This window comes from Hippocampus guttulatus, chromosome 14 (genome assembly GCF_054856545.1).
Source record: "Hippocampus guttulatus isolate MCC_2025c chromosome 14, RoL_Hgut_1.0, whole genome shotgun sequence".
Taxonomy (NCBI): Eukaryota; Metazoa; Chordata; class Actinopteri; order Syngnathiformes; family Syngnathidae; genus Hippocampus; species Hippocampus guttulatus.
This window is the reverse complement of record NC_141274.1, coordinates 8,746,821-8,769,933: the sequence shown is the minus strand read 5'-3', so window position 1 is coordinate 8,769,933 and position 23,113 is coordinate 8,746,821. Positions and strand designations below refer to the sequence as shown.

Here is a 23,113-nt window from a genome sequence, read left to right as displayed (position 1 = left end):
TTTTTAGCCGAAAAAAACGAACATGTATAGTAAGGCATTTTTTGGTAAAAAAAACGACCATGTATAGTAAGGCGTTTTTAGCCGAAAAAAAACGACCATGTATAATAAGGCGTTTTTACCCGAAAAAAACGACCATGTATAGTAAGCCGTTTTTAACCGAAAAAAACGACAATGTATAGTAAGGTATTTTAAGCCGAAAAAAACGACCATGTATAGTAAGGCGTTTTTAACCAAAAAAACCGACCATGTATAGTAAGGCGTTTTTAGCCGAAAAAAACGACAGTATATAGTTAGGCGTTTTTAGCCCGAAAAAAACGACATAGTACAGCGTTTTTTTGGCCGAAAAAACGACATAGTATAGTAAGGCGTTTTTAGCCCGAAAAAAACGACATGGCATAGTAAGGCGTTTTTAGCCCGAAAAAAACGACATGGCATAGTAAGGCGTTTTTAGGCCGAAAAAAACGACATGGTATAGTAAGGCGTTTTTAGCCCGAAAAAAACGACATACTATAGTAAGGCGTTTTTTGGGCCGAAAAAACGACATAGTATAGTAAGGCTTTTTTAGCCCGAAAAAAACGACATAGTATAGTAAGGCTTTTTCTTGGCCGAAAAAAACGACATGGCATAGTAAGGCGTTTTTAGCCCGAAAAAAACGACATAGTATAGTAAGGCTTTTTCTTGGCCGAAAAAAACGACATAGTATAGTAAGGCTTTTTCTTGGCCGAAAAAAACGACATGGCATAGTAAGGCGTTTTTAGCCCGAAAAAAACGACATAGTATAGTAAGGCTTTTTCTTGGCCGAAAAAAACGACATAGTATAGTAAGGCTTTTTCTTGGCCGAAAAAAACGACATAGTATAGTAAGGCGTTTTTAACCGAAAAAAACCACATAGTATAGTAAGGTGTTTTTAGGTGAAAAAAACGACATAGTAAGGTGTTTTTAGGTGAAAAAAACGACATAGTATAGTAAGGTGTTTTTAGGTGAAAAAAACGACATAGTAAGGTGTTTTTAGGTGAAAAAAACGACATAGTATAGTAAGGTGTTTTTAGGTGAAAAAAACGACTGTGAAGTAATGCGGTGACCTGGATGGTCTCGGCCTTTTTTGGGGGATAAAAACAGTGCATGACATGTCACATTCACTGGTAGTGTAGAGGTATACACGCCGGCCTTCGGTCCAGGCAACCCCGGTTCAAACCCTGCACAGTTATGTATGAAAATTCAACACTTACTTTTTCCTGGAACCCTCGAAAGTGCATGTCAAATACGCCTATAGTGCAAGTCAAGTCACCGTCACTGGTAGTGTAAAGGTATACACGCCGGTGTTTGGTATAGGAAACCCCGGTTCAAACCCTGCTCTGTTCTTTGTGGAAGTCCAACTCTTAGTTACCCGGTACTTTTTTCCTGGAAACCCTCAAAAGTGCATGTCAAATACGCCGAGAGTGCAGGAAAAGTCGGAGTCACTGGTCATACAGAGTTATACACGCTGGCTTTCCGCCCAGGCAGTGCGGGTTCAAACCCCGTCCAGTGACAGCATAAATGTTTTTTCGGTTAAAAACGCCTTACTATGCATGGTCGTTTTTTTTGGGTTAAAAACGCCTTACTATACATGGTCGTTTTTTTTGGGTTAAAAATGCCTTACTATACATGGTCGTTTTTTTGGCCCAAAAAACGTCTTATTATACTATGTCGTTTTTTCGGCCAAAAAAACCGCCTTACTATACTATGTTGTTTTTTCGGCCAAAAAAAACGCCTTCCTATACTATGTCGTTTTTTTCGGGCTAAAAACGCCTTACTATACAGTTTTTTTTTTCGGGCTAAAAATGCCTTACTATACTATGTCGTTTTTTTCCGGCTAATAACGCCTTACTATACTATGTCGTTTTTTCCGGCCTAAAAACGCCTTACTATACTATGTCGTTTTTTTCGGCCTAAAAACGCCTTACTATACTATGTCGTTTTTTTCGGGCTAAAAACGCCTGACTATACTATGTCGTTTTTTCCGGCCTAAAAACGCCTTACTATACTATGTCGTTTTTTTCGGGCTAAAAACGCCTGACTATACTATGTCATTTTTTTCGGGCTAAAAACGCCTTACTATACTATGTCGTTTTTTCCGGCCTAAAAACGCCTGACTATACTATGTCGTTTTTTCTGGCATAAAAACGCCTTACTATACTATGTCGTTTTTTTCGGTTAAAAACACCTGACTATACTGTCGTTTTTTTTTAGCTAACAACGCCTTACTATACTATGTCGTTTTTTTTTGGCTTAAAAAGGCCTTACTATACTACGTCGTTTTTTTCGGCCTAAAACGCCTTACTATACTATGACGTTTTTTTCGGGCTAAAAACGCCTTAATATAGTATGTCGTTTTTTTCGGCCTAAAAACGCCTTTCTATATTATGTCGTTTTTTTCGACCTAAAAACGCCTTACTATACTATGTCGTTTTTTTCGGGCTAAAAACGCCTTACTATACTGTCGTTTTTTTCGGCCTAAAAACGCCTTACTATACTATGTCGTTTTTTTCGGCCTAAAAACGCCTTACTATACACTATGTCGTTTTTTTCGGGCTAAAAACGCCTTACTATACTATGTCGTTTTTTTCGGGCTAAAAACGCCTGACTATACTATGTCGTTTTTTCGGCCAAAAAAACGCTGTACTATGTCGTTTTTTTCGGGCTAAAAACGCCTTACTATACTATGTCGTTTTTTTCGGCCTAAAAACGCCTTACTATATATACTATGTCGTTTTTTTCGGGCTAAAAACGCCTTACTATACTGTCGTTTTTTTCGGGCTAAAAACGCCTTACTATACTATGTCGTTTTTTCCGGCCTAAAAACGCCTTTCTATACTATGTCGTTTTTTTCGGGCTAAAAACACCTACTATACATGGTCGTTTTTTTCGGGTAAAAACGCCTTACTATACATGGTCGTTTCTTTCAGCTAAAAAAGCCGTACATTATATGGTCGTTATTTTCGGCTCAAAAGGCCTTACTATACATGGTCGTTTCTTTCGGGTAAAAATGCCTTACTATATTTGGTCGTTTTTTTTTCCGTCTAAAAACGCCTTACTATACATGGTCGTTTTTTTCGTCTAAAAATGCCTTACAATACATTGTCGTTTTTTTCGGCTAAAAATGCCTTACTATACATGGTCGTTTTTTTCGGGTTAAAACACCTTACATACTTGGTCGTTTTTTTCATCTAAAAATGCCTTACTATACATGGTCGTTTTTTTCGGGTTAAAACACCTTACATGGTGGTTTTTTTCGTCTAAAAATGCCTTACGTACATGGTCGTTTTTTTTCGGCTAAAAACACCTTACATACATGGTCGTTTTTTTCGTCTAAAAATGCCTTACTATACATGGTCGTTTTTTTCGGGTATGTATAGTAAGGCGTTTTTAGCTGAAAAAAACGACCATGTATAGTAAGGCATTTTTAGCTGAAAAAAACGACCATGTATAGTAAGGCGTTTTAACCCGAAAAAAACGACCATGTATATAGTAAGGCATTTTTAGCCGAAAAAAAAAATAAAACGACCATGTATAGTAAGGCATTTTTAGACGAAAAAAAAGACCTGACATTTGATTGTACCCCATTTCTTTGCATAGCGATATATTGGCATGCATGACATTTTCTTCATGTTCTGTTTTAAAAGTTTTGCCAGGTACTTTTCAGGGTGTTGTTGCTTTTGTCTCTCAGCGCTTTCTTTCAAAATGAAACATCGACACACATCGAATTGTCTCAATCACAAAGCCTGACGAAACGAGTCGAAAACAATGTCCTCACATCCATTCCAGTGATTCGGCGTGCGCCTACACAAATGACATGGCACAGCAATGCATTAAAACACTTGTTCATGAAAACTAGTTTCCACCTCGAAAGACGCGCACCTGCGAGTGGACATCAGGAGAAAAAGAGGGTAGAAGGTGGAAGTTGCACTTCAAAGAGGCAGTGTCACATTGCACATTTATTATTCAAGTAGGAACACAGAACAAATTTTTGTTCCGCCCTTTCAGAATGGAAGATGTAGCAAAAGAACACGTCCGGTGGAAGTATAATAAGTTTTATTTACTGGGCCTGTTACATATGTTAAAATTAACCACGAAAAAAAAAAGTGACATTTTTTTGGAAAATGTCACTGTTAGGAATTGGAACCTCTGATTTTGGAATTAAGTGAAATTTGAAATAATATATATTTTATTTTGGAAAGACGACGCGTGCCACATTTCTAGTGAACAGTATTTTAATTTCATCAGATCTTAGACAGTACATAGGAATCGGCAGTACAAGTATCGTCCCGATGCCCAACCTAAGTAGCCAAAGTCGCACACAAATATTAATTTAAGCTTCAAATAGAGGTTTGTCTCATCCCAAACATTTACCAAAATGACGACCTTCTCCCTTTTTATTTGATCTAGACTTTTTGCACCAAAGCCAGATCAAATCGGGGTTGGGCAAATGACTCGATATTTTCCCGAGAAATAGCGCAGCAAAAAAAAAAAAAAGTAAATGCAGGCAAGGCGAGATAAGACGAGGCCCCTCACAAAACAACACAGATCACAAGCGTCCGTATTAACTGTTAGCTACAGCAAACGGCCCGGTCGAGAAGAGGCCATTCCTCAAATCTATCAAAGGAAATTGACTAACTGAATTGATTTGTTCGGTAAGTCTTGCCTCCCATATTTATTTGTTGAAGATTGGCACCAAACCGATTGGCAGAATGTTTCTGAAAGCGTCTCACCAGCGCGGTACAGTATTTCTTTTCATGAACTGCGGTTGAAGAAGCATCACAATGCTGAAATTCCATTCGGCTGCCGCAAAGCGGCGCTTTCATTTCACCAGCATAGTACACAAACTGCATCCGATCACAGAGAGAAATCCATTTCTCCTCTTTCACTTCAATCTTACCATTAAAAAAATGCAGACATCTAAAAATGAACTCATGGGGACTGGAAGGCTTTTTTTTTTTTTTTCATCTGTACAACATCAGCTCCATTGCGCTGACACAGTAAGAATAAGTATGTAGATGTCTTTTTTTTTTTCTTCAAACAAACATCTAAACACTTGGCCTTATTAAAATGAGCTTCCAATTGTAAAAAGCCTCACGAGTGACATTGGAATCTTGTAGTGACAATAGAATTTCATGAGTTACGCTACCGAGTTTTACTTTTGGGTTTACGGCCAAATCCTTAAAATGATAAAAACACAGTCACAAAAGCAAATCAATCGTCCGAATGAAGCTATATTTCTCAATGCATCAACACACCATTCTAAAACGGTGCGCTCTTTATACACACCGGTCTTTAAATAGTAAAAAGCGAATTAGGAGCCAAAAATCGAACGAGAGCAAAGCGTAAGCTGCCATCACTCCTCACTGGCACAACGCAGGACAACATAACTCCAGCCACTGTTCCGCTTCTCTATGTCTCTATTCGTACACTGATTGCGTAGTAGACGTCAGTTCTTCGGACGGGCGCTGGTGCAGAGTGCATAGTTAAGGCGATGGCTCACGCTTCAAACTTTAGGCCGTCGTTTGCGTGAGCGTGTTGCCATTGCTGCCGTCTTGAAATTTGTGTCTACGTAAGCAAAAATCCAAAGTGAGCAGTTTTTTATGCTAAAAATCTGACTCTGAAATTCACAAGGGTGTGATTGGAAGATCAATCGGTCAACGGAGTAACAGAGCAAGCTCACTGGTCTGACAGCTGAGCTGCCTGAAAGTTCACAGCCAGCTTCCTGTGCTTCCTTTTGGAGGCGGAGCCATGGGCGTGGCCCGCGGACGGCCTATTTTGCCGAGGGGGCGTTGTCGTGGAAACCGACGCGGATGAAGGAGCGTTGTCGTCCCTGAGGTATCGAGACTGGCCTGGAGGTGTGTCCTGGCCTCTCTGGGTGGTTGGGTTCCCGGTCAGGCTTTGGGCCGCCGAGTAAAACTCTCTGGTGTCTTGGGGCTTCTTGTTGGCCGACATTCGCTTTTTCGTCACCTGTTGGGAGTCCAAGAGTTATTTTGGTGTAAAGAAAAAAAGTGGAAGTTAAGCAGCCTGTCAGAATGAAATGCGTTCAACGTGGGAGGTGCCAGAGTCTTCGCCAACTTGGACGCTGACCTGTAATGGGATGAACTGGTGATGGGAGCCGACGGGCAGAGTTGGGACCGGCTGTTGCTTGGCAGCACCGGGGACTGTTCCCGCAGCTCCATAGAATGGTGGGTTCTGGTGGGGGAAAGGCTGGTGGTGGGGGGGCAGAGGCATTCCCCAGATAGGGGCAGCAGGAGCATAACCTCGCGGTGGCATCAGCAAAGCGCCTACAGAGAACAATGCAAAGTGTCCTCGTCAGTCCCCCGATTGCTTGCTCATGAAAATCCCAAAATGCAAGGGAACGGACACAGCAAAGTGAGCAGCGTTCTCGCAAGTTCACTCGCAGCCTCGCGCTCTTGCATCATAGCGGATCATTCAAGTGTCAGAAGATGTTTTATCGGTTTGACATTCTCGGAGCCACACTGGCCGCCGGGAAAGACGAGCGCAGCCCTTCCTCGATCACGCGCGGCGTGTCACACGTTTCATTGAGCCCAAATGAACAACGCAATGAAGAAGAGTCGAATTTTCAAGTTGGAATGAGTGAAACTGCGCTTCATTACTGAATCTTTGGAAATATTGAGTGGGAGAGCGCTGTTGAGAATGAACCAACCACATTCAAGCTTGTATAAAACGTGGGTTTAGCACGCAGCTTGGCGCCATTTTAAATGCCTCAGATGAAGCCCCCACTCACATCGCCCCCGGTGGCTTGTCTGCAAGTGTGTGCAAGTCGATGCCTGACCTGACTGGTTGTAGATGGGAGGCATGGCTCTCATGGCCGGGGACTGCAAACGTGCCACTCCGTGGAACAGGGGGGGTTGAACGGGTAAACACGATCCCAGGGATTTCTAGCAGGGGGGGAGGGGGGAAAACAGGTTTGACAGTTATACTTCTCATCTCGTTCCAAAATAAAGCTGGGTGAAATGGAAAGAAAAGGAGAGTAATATGAGGTTGGGTTGTCTGGTATGATCTACAGGGAGGCGCTGCTGAAGTCTAACGCTCAAGGATGAGAATGACAAGAGATAAAGTCAGAAAATGCCACTTTGGGTTGGGAATACGACCGCCGTGAGCAGGAGTGTTTTTGTCGGCGGTGGCAACCAAAACTGCGATGGATGCGAACGCGCTTCTGAAATCCACCAGATAGACGGAAGGCAAATTGAATAACGTAAACACACACAAATGACATGATCCCAGTCATTCTCTCACGCTCCCGACCGCAACGCCGAGGCCCCGGAAAATCTCTCATTTGGCATTTGCACTTATCTCAAGAACGGTCAATTTTGGCCGAAGAAAAAACTGGAAATCCGCCGCTGGGCGGAAAAATCTCATCCCCGGACACCAGAGCCACGCACAACAACAACAACAACAACAAAACCATTTGCGGTACCAGTCGCTGCAAGGCAAAGAAGGCGGCTTTCTCCTTGGCGTCGTTTTCCGAGTGACACCGAGGCCCGTGAACGGTCAAACCGTTGGACAGCTTCACCTGACACACGACGGCACCCTGCAGACAGGACAGAGAGAAGACTGAAGCAACCGCAACCCAAATGGCGCCTTGATTTCCGATGATGAGCGCACGACCGCAGTCGGGCCAGCAGCGATACAGGACGGTGGATGCGAGACGGCTCGTGAGGTATTACCTGTCTGTTAAGGAGAAAGCTGAACTCGGGTGGCGCCACGCCTAAGGCGACGCAGACGCACGCCAGCTCGGCCACTTTGCTGGACTGGTTGAGCGGCACGGGAGAAGACGACGGCGCTCTCTCTCCATGGGCAACCGTCATTTGTGCCGCTGGCCGGAGAGAAAAGGAACAACCCGCTTGAGCGGTAGGCATCGCCTCTCATCTGTCTGAGAGGCTCTTGACGCAAAAGCCAGGAGACGGGACTCATTTCGCTAAGGTGGCGTCGGCGGCGAGCTGGCGCCAATGAGAATAAGCCAGGTACCTAATTTTTGAGACTTTCTCCTCTTGTTTTGCTTGTGGTCATGGGCAGTCTCCGGAGGGGCGGGGCTTCCTCCTCCAGCGCCGTCAATCTTCAGCATCTCCTTCAACACCATGGTGCCCTTCTGCAAGCACACACCGTCGGAACGCAATCGATGGATATACGGCTTTGCTCGCGTTGCAGGACGGCCACTCACCATGGCGAAGGACTGCGGTGACAGAGGACCATCAGATTGGCTGGCGGAGGTTTGGGAAGGTGCCGGCGGAAGATTTTCAGCAGTTTCTTGCCTGTCCTTGGAGATCTTAAGGCTGGCTATCAGGTCCTCAAACTCTGTTGACGTCTGAGTGAATCCATTGCAATAGACAGATAGGATGAAAGAGTCGCACGCCAGCTCAACTTGCGCCCCACCAAGACCACCAGGCGTGTGCGTGTGGGAACCAATACCTTGTGGACAGTGTTTTGCGGAGGTAAAAGAGAATTGGCATCTTCGTTTTTCTTCAACAATCTAATGAGACCAACAGAGGCCTGCAAAGTGTACACAAACACAACCGAGAGTTTGAGAGAGAGCCGCACGCGTTGCCGCGGACTGAAATGTGTCGTGATGGAAACCAACATTCTTTTGCCAATGAGCAGGAGGTTGATGGGAAGGGGCGGAGTCTTGCAAAGACTGCCATACATTCATGTACGCCTCTTTACTCTGCAACGACAAAGTGGAGAAAATGCCTCGGTTTTCCAGCGGGTTCACGGCACCGACTGTCCATCAGAGCAGGGGCAGATCCACTCACCTTGTCCGGCTGCTTCTGGAGAGGAGCCTTCGAGCTCGAGTTTTTGCTGCCTCGGTAGGCTGATTTCCCCTCACCGTGTTTGTCGTTATGCTGGGACGGTCGAGTTCAAGGGGATGCGAGAACAAAACGGAGTCATCAGAAATTCTCCCAGCAGGGTCACGGAGGCTAAAGAGCGGCTCTTACTTGCGAGGAGATAAAGGGCGATCGCGGGGAGTGGTTGAGGCTGGCCGCGAGAGGGTACGAGTTGCAGCCGGCGGCGGCGGCGGGCTGAGGTTTGACGACGGCGGTGAGTTTGTGGGACGTGGGATCCGTTCGGGCGCCGTGAGACAGGTTCATTAGCGCGCAGGGAGGAAGGCGGTAGCAACGAGGCGATGCACACCTGAGGATGGCACATCGGTCCTCAGCGCCGTTCGACTGAACTTTCTGACATGGTTCGATCCTTTCCGACACTAAAAGCCACTGAGGAATTGGCAATCATCGAGTCACATGGAACGTGCGACTCGATGGGCTCCCGTTACCTGATATTAAGCCCTCCCGGAAAGTCTTCGTCAAACAGCACCTCATAGAGAACCTCGTCCTCACGCTCAGCTGAAAGGCCAAGCACATGTGCAAAGTCAGTTCTTGTCTTCTCTTTATCCTTGACGTGGGGGGCGCATGCCTGGATTTCCCCCTTGCCACCCCCCCACCCCCAAATGAGACGGAGCCATTTGAAATCGCATCTCGTCACCTCCTTTCATGCCGATCACGGTGCCTCGGAGACCCAACGGCACCGTGAAGCTCTCTCGGACGTTGACGACGCGGTCAAAGAGGCGATAGTCGGCCAAGGGATCCGGGACCACCCCCTGTTGCTGCTCCAAAGGCTGCATGGAAAGAGAGGAGAACACGGATGCCGGAGAGAAATTCAAAACAGAAACCCCACCAATGCAGAGAAGAAACAGACATATAAGAGAGGAAAGAGTACAAACCCGAAACAGGAGATGCGCCTTGACGGTGTCGCGAACTTTCTTGCTGCTCTTCTTAACCTGCGATATATAAGAGAGGTGGCCAAAGGGAAAAACGGCTCAATGTGGTCCAGGAAAAAAACAGAGAGATACTAACAATAGTGCACACAGAAGAAAAGTCTCCGTGTGTGTGTGTGTGTGTGTAAGACCTTTGCTTTCTCCACAGCCTCCTCAATTTTCTCCACGATTGCGACGTCCAGCACTTGCAAGTCACATGACGCCCTGCTGATTGAGCTGACAGGGTGACTTTTCAGCCACGTCGTGATTTCAGCCACTTTCTCTGCTCTGTGGACCATTCAGAAATTACAAAAAAAAAAAAAAAAGATTTGAGTTCCTACGAATTCACAGCACACTCTAAGACAGACGGGGTGGGCAATCCCAGTCCCGGAGGGTCGCTATCCCGCATGTTTTCCAACTCTCCCTGTTGCAACACACCCGATTCGAATGATCAGATCATCAGCAAGCTCTGCGAAGCCCGACATTGAACCTGTTCATTTGAATGAGGTGTCTTGCATCAGGGAGAGTCGGAAAACATGCGGGATAGCGGCCCTCCGGGACTGGGATTGCCCACCCTTGCTCCAAGATGTCATCATGGTGGCAGTCGAGTCCCGTTGTCATGAACAAGCGCTCGAAAGGTACTTTCAAATATTTCTCACGGCTGTGCGGCATGTTCATGTTGATCCCGTTTTGGGTCCGACGTGGCCTCGCGTTGTGCCCGCTCGCCTCAACGACTTCTTAAAAAAATAAGAAGACTAAATCTGCAAAATCCACATTTTGACCCGCAAAACCGCACCTTTCCAGCCTCGTACTACATAAAATTTAAGACCCAGATCGAAAACCCCCGGACTTGTTTCCAAATTCAGAAATTTGACGCTTTTAAGACTTTTTAAGAACCCGCAAGAGCCCCGTTTGGAGTCAGGCCGTGACCTAACGAACGCGAAAAAGTGAAGTTCTGTCAATATTTTGCAGATGCAAGTGGAGTTTTGTTGTTCATCGGAGGTTTTCAAAATGTAAAATGAATTTCTCCGGCGTAAAAACTGAAAAAGAAGGTTTGAGACAGGCTTGCATTTACCCGTTGTCTTCTCCGGGCCAGATGTCGTCTTCGTAGAACACATCGTCGTGACTGTTTCTTGAAACCGTGTCAAACACCTCCGCGAATCTATTCAATCAAGCATGCGCAAGTCAGTCAAGGCAATTCCAATTCGGTGTTCCGAAGCGCACCCTCCCGAAATGCTTTTTCACCTATCCAGGTATTCGGCTAAAAGCTCCTCTACGGCGGCGGAATAAAGCCATTCCTTCTCGGTTCTCTTGGTGTATCCGGGGACCTCCTCGTTCTTCTTGTTGAACTTCAGGTTCAAGCCGACATTCGCTTTGTGCTCTCCACAGGGACTAAGGATGCATTTGCAGAGAGTTGTCAAGCACAAATGGAAGAGTGGCGTAACAAAGGTACTGTATGTTGGCAAAATCCGACGCGGTGTGTTGGATTTTGGGGTCGCTTTATGGTCTGGAAATGAGGCTACTTGCTTCTTTTTCGATCCTCTGCCAATGAAGATGCTTCCGGAAAAGCGGGACACAAGGTAGCTGCTGATTCCAAGACGGGATGCCACAACGTAGCCGGGGCTGTACTTCACGCAGTACTTCTATCACATCCAAAAGACAAGTCTCTTCAGAAACAACATTTGGAGACACACTTGAAGTGGATGAGCGCACATGCGTCTCACATGCTGGTTCTGGATTAAAAGCTCTAGTTGGGGCTCATGTGGCACATTGAAGACCACACGCACACGCCCGTCTTTGACGACGTCACTCGAATCTTGCACCTGATTAGAAGATACAACGAGTGATGAAAACGCAGTTGCTCGCGCCGCAATGAGATCCAAGGTCTTAGAACTGAGAAATTGCAAAGAACTCACCTCGCCCATGGCAGCATAGTAGGGGTTTCCCACCATGAAAACGGTGCTGAGTGGAGGATAGAGGTCTTCGAAGCTCTTAAAGCAGGTCACAGATGAATAAAAGGCCTCGATGTCCTAGGAAAAGGGAGGACCGAAATTGAGTGCGGTAGATGATTGTGCATGATGTGCCTGCCGCTCTCTATGCTCTCAGCCACATGAAATGGACCCGATTTTTTTGCCTGCAATTTTGGCATGAATGAATGAGAACGGAAGAGAAAAAGCTATTATTATTATTATTATTATTATTAGTGCGAGTGAGAGCTAAAGTGTTTGGGCTTGTGGACATGTACCTGGACCACCGTCTGGAAGGCAAAAGGAAGGACCTGCTTAGCCCACTGTTTCTCCAACTCCACCATGCCGTTCGATTTGGGGATGTATTTTCTTCCCGTCAGCAGCTGTCCATATAGAAGCACCGTTGTTTGATTGACTACGATGCCTTTCCTCTTCAGGTAGCTAATAAAATAGAAGAGTCAGAATAAAGGACTGATGCCTTGATGCCATTAAGTAATTGGAGGTCTTTGAAAATTGTTTGAGCCTTACTGTTCTGTTATTCCTTGCATGTCTTTCACCCAGTCCCTCTGCTCCTTGTCTGAGAGGTAAGTGACTCTGGTGGGGGGAGGGGTCGAATGCCGGCGGTAGACTCGTTGGACCCCTGGTGGTTCTTCGAGAGAAAACCTTTGAGGCATTCCGGAAAAAAAAAAAAAAAAAAAAAAGGATTCAAGCTCACTAGATCAAACGAGCCTACTTTCTAAAATCTTGGTCCCAAAAAATACAGTATATATATTTTTACCTGGTGTCTCCATCTGACACGGCAATGATGCGCGCTTCCTCGAGATGTGGCCAGTTGACAAACACCGACTTCCCCAGTACTTGTTCAGCAACGTCATCACAAAGCTATAAATTGTAAGATGGGGCACAGGGCAGATGAGTGGCTCGCAATAAGCAGGTCATTTTTGTGGTCGTAGTTTGCAATGCAGTAGGCATTTCTGCTATTTTGTACCAGTGATGCACTGTTGCTATCTGAGGTAACTAAATATTGAACAGAATGCTGTCAAGCTGGACTTGACAATCGCAACGACTTGCCAGTCCAATTTAAAATCCTTGCCCAGTTTAAGAGGCAAGTTTGAATTGTTGGCTGAAGATAAGGAGCCATGGGGACCAAGTACGCAGGATGGGATGTCCAAGGGCCACTGGGACAAAACAGCATAATTTCTGTCTTCTTTTCATTGAAATTCAAGAAATTTAGTGCCACCCAGGTCGAGATTTCATCCAGACACGATAAAAATGGTCTCAATGAGAAAGCGTCTTTTTTGCTCAGCGGGACATCGATCTGACAGTCATCCGCACAGCAGTGGAAGGAAATACCATGTTTCCTTAAGGTGGAACCCAATGGGAGCAGATACAGTGAGAACAGCAGAGGTGGCAGAATTGAGCCCTGTGGAACACCGTACGACAGTGGGGCAATTCGTGACTCAGAGCAACCAAGGTGAACACAAAAGGTTCTGCTAAATAGAACCTCAACCACTGGAGGACGCTACCACAAATGCCTTTCTGATGACGGCAGTCAAAATCGATGATTCTTTTTCTTTCCAAAGGGAGATTTAATAGAGAATTACATTCCCAACTCTCTTTTTGGGCAATACATAAAGTGCTGTGCTACAACAGAGAGGACAACAGCTTACCAATTCTTTTTCCTGAGTGGGGAGGATCTCCAGCATCATATTGTCACCTCTGCTACTTTGCTGGAATACAAGCACCCCACTCTTCTTCATGTTGAACTAAGTAGAGGTGAAACAATGAATGAGAGAGCGAAGAAGACATGATCACAGATGTAATAAACAATCTGTCTCGAAATGTCATCTGCTCCCCCCCCATAGAAAGTACGATGAAACATTACTGTCCCACTGTTTTTCTCTGTTCTTATATTCGATGCTGTAAACAATGGCTACTCTTGAAGCTTCAGCTCTATAGCAAAGAGTGTATAAGGACCATATGCAGGACTGATATGGCCATAAAAAAAGAAAAGAAAAGAAAAAGACCATGAAAACGAACAGCGCCATATGTTGCACCGCCTTCGAGGCGCTGCTCTACCTGAAAATGGCCATCGGGTGATGAAACAAATCGGCATCATATACCTTGTGTTTTATGTGATGTAGCGTGGGGAAGCCACAAAAATACAGCGCCGAGCGATCCACACTCCTGCCAATGTGGCTCAGTGGAACTTGCCAAGCATCCAAAGGAATGTTCTCTTTCCTGGAAAACGCAGGCACATTGTAAAGTAACTTGCAGCAGACATTTTGAAGAAGAGCGGCTGGATGGATGCGCGAAAGGCCGAGCTATCGATCTGCAGGTCTGAACATACTCCTCTCTTTAGAGGTGGCAATTACAGCTCTCTTCAGCTGTATATTAATTACACGAGCTTGATTTATGTACCGGTAACATGGCAATAATTTCCGCGAGGCTACAAAAGACAAGCACAAAACCATGAAGGCAAAAAGAGAGCAATGTGGCAAAGGAACAAGAATGAGAATCGATTTGAACAACACGCCACCCTGCAATCGCCGTGGGTCGACCTGATTTATGTTTGCCAGAACAGAGCAAGCTACACTATGGGAAATCTGACTGAGCTCTGTAAACCAGTGTGAGAGTGAAGGGCTGATGTGCGCTGATACCTGACATGGCAGTGGATAATGTTTGGGAAGAGCTGAGGAACAGCGGAGAGGTACGTGAAGTCTTTCTCCCGATCGTACGTATAGAGAGCGCATTCTGAATGATGATTCCTGGCTTTCTCTTCTTTGGTCAACTTGGAATTGCAGGTCTCCATGGCTGCTAACAAACACCTCTGTTAAAAAGAGAGGGGAATAAAGACAACAACACTGGAGAAAATGTACAACAGCGTCATCCTATTTACGCGTGTACCGGTACCTCATCGATGAAAGGAATGAGCACGACGGCCTCCCACTCCTGCTGTTTGCCGTTGAGGTCTGTTTTGAAGTCTGTCGGGTAATACTCAATAATGGGCGATGTGTCACTGGTCATCAGGTGCTGGAAAATCAAAAGCTTTGTCACCATGTCTTGCATTGAGTTGTGTCTTAACGTTGTTCTCCTTCCTGGTAGCAACATTCAAGAATTTACTCTTTGACATTAAAAGGACTGGTCTGTGAATTAAACAAACAAATTGTTGGGGGGGTGGACCAAAAAAAAAAAAAAAAAGGATGGGTCTTGGAGCGACTCTCCAACCGCTGCGACAATGGCCTGGCCAAGCAGGAGTTAGAAGAAGCGTGGATCTTGTGCAGGAAGAAAATTGGCCCAGCTATGTATTCTGACCTCAACCGAACGGAGATGCTGTAGCCTGGCCTTTAAAACAGTGATTAACACAAAACATCCCAAAGTACAGAGGAACTGAAACTGGTTTGCAAAGAGCACTTGTCCAACATTCCTCTTGACTGCTGTGACGACCTGATCTGCAACTATAGGAAAGGTTTGGTTGAAATGACTGCTGCCAAAGGAGGCTCAATCGGTTATGAAACCTTAAGGTTCATATACTTTATCCATGCCTTAAAAAAATATATAAATAAATAAATAAATAAAACACTGTCTTATAATTGTACTTTTTTCTTGCCGGCTGTGTGCAAGAGTACACTCGAAATGTGTGTTACCCTGTAACATTCAGGCAACAGCTCCATGCTGGCAGCGGGCAAGACTGCCAAGAGTTGCTGGAAGGGCATGAAGGGTTCCCCGAGTTCAAAGGTCAAATTCAATTCTGAAATATTTCTGATGTCGGACAGGAACGGCGCATAGTGGTAAGGGTAAAACCTGGAGAAACAAAAAGAGCATTTATAAGTTTAAAATTATGGCAGTTAGGACAAGTTTTTAAAAAATATTACATATATATATATATATATATATGAAATTTTACAGACCTTGATCCAGCCATTCAGATTTACTATAAATTGTCCTTAAAATTTGACCAAATTTGGCAATCACGTTCACACATGTACACACACACACTTTAAAAATGGGCATAAATTCTCACCAGCTCCAGGATTTCACCCCATGGTAATAGTAGTGGAGAATCCACTGGATGCCTTCAACATAACATTTGGCCTGCTTGGATAGAAAAGCACTGGAAAAGAATGAATACAAACATCTTTTCAGGTCACATACACATTGGATACTTTGCTCATTCATAATTTCAGAGATTAGAATGAAAAACTATCGCATCCGGGCGGTTCCCAGAAAGTATAGTCCAGGAGTGTGTCATGAGATCCCAATAAGAAACTTGCTGAAAACCAGGTCAAATACTTAAAAAAAAAAAAAACTGATCCTGCCTCCCTCCCGAATATTCTACTTCTACTACTTGCTCCCCTTGGAAGGGAAACACCGTTAGAATTGGTCGTTTTCATACCAATTGCGAATGGGTGTGTGGTGCAAAAAATAAAATAAAAAATAAGAACCCTCACTCAGACACGACGTCCACCCCCATCTTGGTCATATAGTATGTGCGCTTGTACTGTCTGAACTCCGTTTCAAACATATCATCGTCCTCGTCATCCTCCTCGACAGGAGGCACTTGCGCGCCGTCTATCGCTCGATCAGAGGACTTGGATTCCGCCAGAGAGAGAGAAAAATCCTGGAAAACACACAAGTGGGGTGATTAGCACAAGCAAAAATCACTCCGGGCTTGGTCACCTGCCGTCCTACCTCTTCCTTGTGGGTGTGTTTACTGGCAGCTTCCATCTCCGCTGCTCGGCCCGCCGCTTCGTTCAGGTACTTGTTACCAACTTTGCTCTCAAACCACTTCAGGTCCACAAACACCTCACTGAAATGTTCTCGATCAAACTGGACAGAGGTCGTGAAATGTCATGCAAATCAAATGGAATTTTCTTCTAAGTGTATACACATCCTGTATATGGGACGGACTGCAGACCTTTGATGATACAAATTGCGCAAAAGATATATTTCCCAAATTGCCATTCAAGCCAGTATGCGGGTGAAAGAAGGCATTCCGAAGTAGATCAGACATCTCCGATGAGTCTGCCACAACACATTCGCTTGCGTGTTAGGTGTTGAAATGTAAGTGCTATTTTTGCAAACGGAGCACGAGTCTATTTTATTTCAATTCATATCTCGAAGAGATTTTATATTCTAGTTCTACATTTCAATGTGCGTGTTAAATATACACGAGAAATCAAAAGTTCAATTGCTCCTAAAAAGGTTGTCCTTTACTATATGCTCTAATATCAAGTCAGCGGCAAATCAACAAGATGTACATCGAATCAACACAGTCAATTAATGATCCAGATCAGGTTGAAATTTTACAGACCCTGATCCAGCCATTCAGATTCTCATTAAAATTTCGGACCAACTTTGGCAATCACGTGTGTACACACAAACACAGACACACACACACACACACACAAAACCAAGCAAAACCCAATCACAATTTAAAAAAAAAAGGGAGAATCTCCGTTTGGAAAAGTCTCACCTCAGATAGTTTCTCCAAGTATTTCTCAAAGTTTCCAATGTTAAGGTGGCCCTTCTCATTCAGATAACCTGAGCACAAAAAGAAATCAGTTTGGTTTTATGTCCAAGTGATGAGCAGCAGAGCCAAGTATGTAGGTTTGCACACCCCATGAACATTTGCCAGGTCTTCTCCGCAAATGCCACGCAGCTCATATGCTGCCACTCCGCGGCGGGTGACTCGGTGGCGCGGGGCCCCTGCTCCACGCATTAGCATGCCTCATTTGACCGATCGAGCGGGCGCTGTGATTGGCGGAGGCCGTGAAATGATTTGCGTCGCCACCTCCCCCCAATGGAATAATTTGAGGCTTGTCGATGCAAAGACATATCGTGAGATGGGAGATGAGAATCTGTAATCAGTGGCAAACCCATAGGGTCGCAATCTGGCTTCAAACTCCATCCTCCGAGATGAGAGTCTACCTTCCCAATTTGGGGAGAACAGCCGAGTCGATGGCAACGGCAAAATACATTTTAGTTTTTTATTTCCTCATGGATATGCTCAGCTCTGTTCACCAGACCCAAACGTGGGCCCCATGAAGAAGGGTTCAGTCTTTCCAAGACCTTTAGATTTATTGACAAGTGTTCGAACAAAGAAATAATTGACCAAGCACAAATGTCCGTACTTTTTGTTCAAGTTTTATCCTAAGGACCGGGAATGGGCCGCCTGCAATGAACAGGGCCACATGCAATGAATTTTGGAAAATAAAGATGTTGACTGAAGCGGAGCAGTTTTAAACTGTAATAACAGTGTTGGCCATTAGATGGCAGACATTGCTCAGGAGAGAGGGCATTTTTGTTTGACATTTGGTTGGTAAGTGCGGAGCACAATGTCAGATCAAATCATTGTGGCCCATTCCATCGTTTGAGTTGCCCACCCCTGCTCCAGACCATGTCAAACATTGTATCGTATGAGGCTCACTTGTGAAATTAAAACCACAGGAGAGTCAACACAGTGCGTGTGCTTTTAGAATACCGTTTTTTGTTGTTGTTGTTCGTGTGTGTCTCTCACCATCAAGGCCGGGTAGCACACTGATGTAAGTCTTATACAACAACGGCAGAGCATCGTGATTAATGTGAAGATGAGGAAGGTGGGGGATGAAGTCGTTTCCCACGAGGAAGCTCATCAGAATCCAGTCATCTATTATGTGCTCCAAGTCATAATCGGAGCCCAACTGATGCTTAAAAAAAAAAACAAACATCCATGGAGATCAATCAGAAGAAGTGTACATTTAGGCCACGATGTGAGTGTCTAATGGCCTACCTGAACCTCAGAGAACTCATAGTTGATGTATTCCCTCATAAGAGACAAGTGAAGCAAATGGAACGTTGTCTCCTCAGGGGCAGTTATCCTGGAAGGGATGAGACAGACGGACGGGATTTACTCGCCGAGCAGATTCCAAGCAAGACCCCATCAAGTCATTTCCATGGTTCATTTCTCAATCCATAAAATATAGTTGAAGACAGGTGCTGAAAAAGGGCAAAGACTGAGAACATCTCTTCAAACGGCAGGCAGACCATCCCCGCCCCGCATGTGAAGCGTTTATTTAAAAAATACATAAATAATGATTACATTGAATTCTTTTTCATTTTGGCTCAGATCCGTGCTTCACACGGATTTTCTTTCTCAGAAATATATCACTCAATTCGATACGGATCTCTGTATTTTTCAAAGTGGAATGAATTGATTCCATTAGATTTGATGGTTCAAACCGCTTTTGGGTTACAGCCTCACCGGGTGAGCATTTTCGTTCATTGCTCGAAAAAAAACAAGCACTGCTCAGTCAGACAAGCTAATTAACTGTGCAATTAAAAAAAAAAAAAGGATATCCATATGTAGAATGGAATCAAAATTCAGACTGATAATTCCATTGTTGTCGTTTGTTTGTATCAAGAGCAACAATTCAAACCTTTTCTGGGATTTCTTTCCTCCAAAGCGGACCTCTTCTCTGAGCAGGGAGAAATTTGGCTCATGGCTGGTCAAACCCAACATGATCTATTAATGGGCCAAAAACAACATGAGAATCCCGAGAGACATCAAAAATCAATCAATCCCTCAATCACATGGACACAAATCATACCAGGTCGGCATCCAGGCCATATAAGCAGTGGCGGGTGTTGGGGTCATGAAGTGGCTTTGCAGTCTCTGAACGTATGAATTCCATGATTTTATGCTCGCCCTCCCCAGGAGTCTATCAAAGGGATGGAAAGGTTCCAGCTTGGTCAGCAAATCAATCGTTGGCAAGACATTCCTTAACCCCAAACGTGTTAGCATTGACAGATGCGCACACACCTCATGACCTGACAAATAGATTTTGACATTCTGCCAAAGTTTGTCAGTGGACAGCTTGTTGTGGACAAAATACTTGAGCTGCTCTTGGAGTCTCACCATGAACTCTGTGCCTGCAAGGAGATAACCAACAATGTTAGAAAAAGCAGTGTTTTTAATCTAGACTTGAAAGCATCCACGCTCGCTTGGGGGCTGACTTCACTTCTGTCGCCGGCTTGTTCCAGTCGTGTAGCGCACAACGGCAAAATGCTGTTTCGTTCGATGACGTTCGAACGCAGGGCTCGACTTGGGACCCGAGTCAAGTCAAAACCAAACCTCATGTATTCACAAGCTTTCCTTTTATCTTTAGTAAATTTGCAACCAAAAATGTTTTTCTTAACAGCATTGTGTGGCATTGAAATTCATTTTGACATCAAGCTGGAACAAAATGTGGAAATGAATGAATGAATACTCGCCACAAGTGACAGGGGGATGAGGGCCTACCTGGGGTGATACAGTTTGAGTCGAAACGAGCTTCTGTGGGCAACACCTCTCCTTTATCCAGAGCTTTTTTAATTTTCTCGTCTGCTTCTTTTGCAGACCTGCATACACAAACACACGCGCAGAGATATCATGAAAATGGGTCAAGTTATTCATAGGACAAAAAAATAAATAAAATAGCTATCAGACCCTCGTTACAGACAACTTTCAGTGGCTCATTCAAGACCTGAGCAAAAATATGAAAATCAAGGCAGGCTGCTGGAGAAGAGCTGGTTAACTTTCCCAGCACCGACATGGTGACCTTCAGCAAGGCATCATCAGTTCAACCCCTGCCTTTTTTTTGTGCTTTCCAATTTGGCCTTGTGCTTTGATTATTCTTTGCGGGGTTGGCACTGGCCCAGGAAATCTTTTCAACAATGTGGCTAAACAGCTTCGAACTCTTGGAGTCACATTTGAGCAGAATTTGACCCTACATCGTTGGCGCTGTTTCGCCACTATCTTGCGACATATGCATGCACACGGCAGAGACATGATAGCCCAAAGGGCACACAACACTTTGGGGAAGATGTATTTTTTTCGGGTTGTTGACAAAATTTGACAGCTTACTGCACATCGCAGTGGGACATATGCGCCAAATCGTCACAGATAAAATGAGGGCACTGATGTTGGTCCGAGGTTGCATCAGCTCATCCATGAGTGAGAAGTGGTCAATTCCGATTCTGATGCCGATCACGTGGACTAGCTGCACATTTTTCAATTTTACAACGGCTCACTAACAACCCTTTTAATTAGTCTGTCAGTTTTGGGTCACATTAAAAAAAATGTATTAGACTTCTCCACAAAAAAGGGGCATTTGAACAGGGGCATGTCAACTTATTATATCCGCTGTGAATCTTGACTGAACCCACCGAAATCTCCGTCCTCTCTGCTGGTTCATCTTTGCCCTTGGTGCCACACCATCTACTGCCATGAAGAAGACCTTGCGTGGCTTGATGATTCTAAAAAGCACCTCCAAGTAATGGAAAATGTCTGCAAAAATCTTCTCTTCAGAGATGCGGAAGTGAACGTCTTCATCATTTGGATGAGAACACTGATGGATGATCCCATTCATGTCCAGATAGAGATTGTCAAATTCTGGGATCTGGGAAAAAACAAATAAACAAACAACAATTGTGATTTGATTTAAAATGCTTACCAAACTAATATTAAATGTGCCAATACGGCATTCATTTTAAAAACATTTTCAACACCTATGGATACACCTATGGATATGTGTGTGTATACCTATGGTATACACACACATAAGTATCTATCTATCCATTCATCCATCCATTTTCTAGCGCTTATCCGGGGTCGGGTGGCGTCGGCAGTAGGTTTCGCAGGGAAGCCCTGACCTGCCTCTTACCGGCTCCTCCCAGGGGATCCCCTTTATCAATAAAGCTGCCTTGCCTTGCCTAACAGTCAGGTAAACAACCACATCTTGAAGGACCATGTGCTATGATCTTATGTGGGCAAAAAGCACACCTCATAGGAATGCTCAGAATGGTTACTAGATTTATTTGGAACTGGTCTCCCTTGTGAGAACCTGATTTTCTGTGTCTTGACCATGGGAGCGGAAACAGATCTACGTCCAAAAAAACATGATGATCGCACACGCTCACACCCAAAATGATGAAACAGTAACTCAAGCTGCGCAATACATTTCACCGGTGTAACCCACCTTTAACAAAAAGAAGATAATTTGGGGAACGTTTGTTTTCGCTTTAAAATATCTTAATTCATCATTTTAGCGTTGGTTGCCGTCAGTCAACGATACATATTTATTTGGGTATTACATGACAAGATGGACGCACCTGTCAATAATGAGAGGAAAACCAGATTTGATCGACATCGTAAATGTCTATCAACGACTATCTAATTACTTACTTAATTGTACTCAAACTATTTACTCCACGCAAGAATTGTTTTCACAACCATTGGGTTTAAATGACTGAACACTTACTCGACACGTTATATCATCGCGTAATTGAAGACCGTAACTCGACAGTTGCTAAAACAGAAAAAGGGATGCCAACTTTGGGTGATATTTATTCGGGCATCAAACCAGTCAGGTGCACTAAAACGTCAATAGCCCGTAGTAAAACAAACCGATAGCCAAGCGCTATCCATGCTAACACTGCTACAGTCGGCAATTGAGCAGTAACGCTCTCCTCGGTCATCATGATCTTACCTGATGCTCCTTGACAACTTCACTGAGGCAAGGATAACGCTCTGAAATCCATCGATAAAACTTCGGGACCCCCATATTCGCTACAAAACCAAACCTCGACGTTAAAGACAAAACTGAGAGACCGCGTTGAATTAAATTGTGCAAATGGAACCCACTTTGGCTTCCAGCGGCCGCTAGTTGACCGTGGTGCGTCTGCAAAATCACCCCGCCATGCTGTAGGCTACAGAAGGTTCCTACTTTGTCATTGTTACGTAAACGGACGACCAAAAAGAAGAGTAACAAGCAAAAATAGAGTAACGAGTACACTACTACTACTACTACAAATAATAATAATAATAATAATAATAACAACTAAAAGACGCGGGTGACTTTTGTTTTATATCAGCGGTGGGCAATTAATTATGCAAAAGATGCCACATGAGAATTAGTATTGATCTATTTCAAAAAAGCGTGTTGTCTTGTTTTGATAAAGTCCTCCGTGTGTAAATATGGAATGTGTTGCTATAATTAGGAAATACTGTACTACACGATATATATTAGAGGCCATCGTCAAAACTATGTCATGCATTGTATTACATTTAAAAATGATAATTTTGTGCACCCACTGGTAACTCATTTTAGTTGAGATTCCTGCAGAACTGAAGTCACAGGAACATCCAGCTGGAAGATGGTCTTTGCCTTGAAGGTGTTTGTCTATCATTTTCTTTCTATTTAAAACAACTCTCTCCTTACTTCCTCTGATCCGTGTTTAGAATGGTCCACATACCGCCACCCTTTGAATTGGCTGTCTCACTGACTGATTTCAACTTTGAAGACACATGATGAGAATTAGTAGACAAACCTCGGTT

General features: G+C 44.3%; 1 protein-coding gene across 2 annotated transcripts; it reads right to left on the bottom strand.

Moving 5' to 3' along the window:
• Nucleotides 1–4,232: 4,232 nt before the first annotated feature.
• Nucleotides 4,233–22,460, bottom strand: xrn1 (5'-3' exoribonuclease 1). Of its 2 annotated transcripts, none has more exons than XM_086129482.1 (40): nt 22,421–22,460; nt 22,266–22,345; nt 20,944–21,176; nt 20,039–20,136; nt 19,559–19,668; nt 19,347–19,457; nt 19,176–19,261; nt 18,530–18,617; nt 18,278–18,446; nt 17,234–17,301; nt 16,450–16,587; nt 16,209–16,378; nt 15,782–15,871; nt 15,405–15,561; nt 14,671–14,790; nt 14,418–14,587; nt 13,881–13,998; nt 13,428–13,523; nt 12,536–12,639; nt 12,286–12,420; nt 12,036–12,198; nt 11,707–11,820; nt 11,515–11,613; nt 11,036–11,433; nt 10,866–10,952; nt 9,943–10,078; nt 9,758–9,814; nt 9,520–9,652; nt 9,311–9,380; nt 8,976–9,171; nt 8,793–8,882; nt 8,621–8,704; nt 8,452–8,532; nt 8,204–8,347; nt 8,011–8,131; nt 7,710–7,858; nt 7,460–7,573; nt 6,815–6,920; nt 6,106–6,302; nt 4,233–5,985 (listed from the first exon to the last, which is right to left on the bottom strand). In XM_086129482.1, the coding sequence occupies exons 2-40, from the start codon at nt 22,338–22,340 to the stop codon at nt 5,695–5,697; spliced, it is 5,166 nt and encodes a 1,721-aa protein (XP_085985608.1). In that variant the 5' UTR covers nt 22,341–22,345; nt 22,421–22,460; the 3' UTR covers nt 4,233–5,694. The 2 variants fall into 2 exon arrangements, with proteins under 2 accessions (XP_085985608.1, XP_085985609.1); XM_086129483.1 differs by having other exon boundaries at nt 11,036–11,182; nt 11,318–11,433; nt 22,266–22,442.
• Nucleotides 22,461–23,113: the final 653 nt, after the last annotated feature.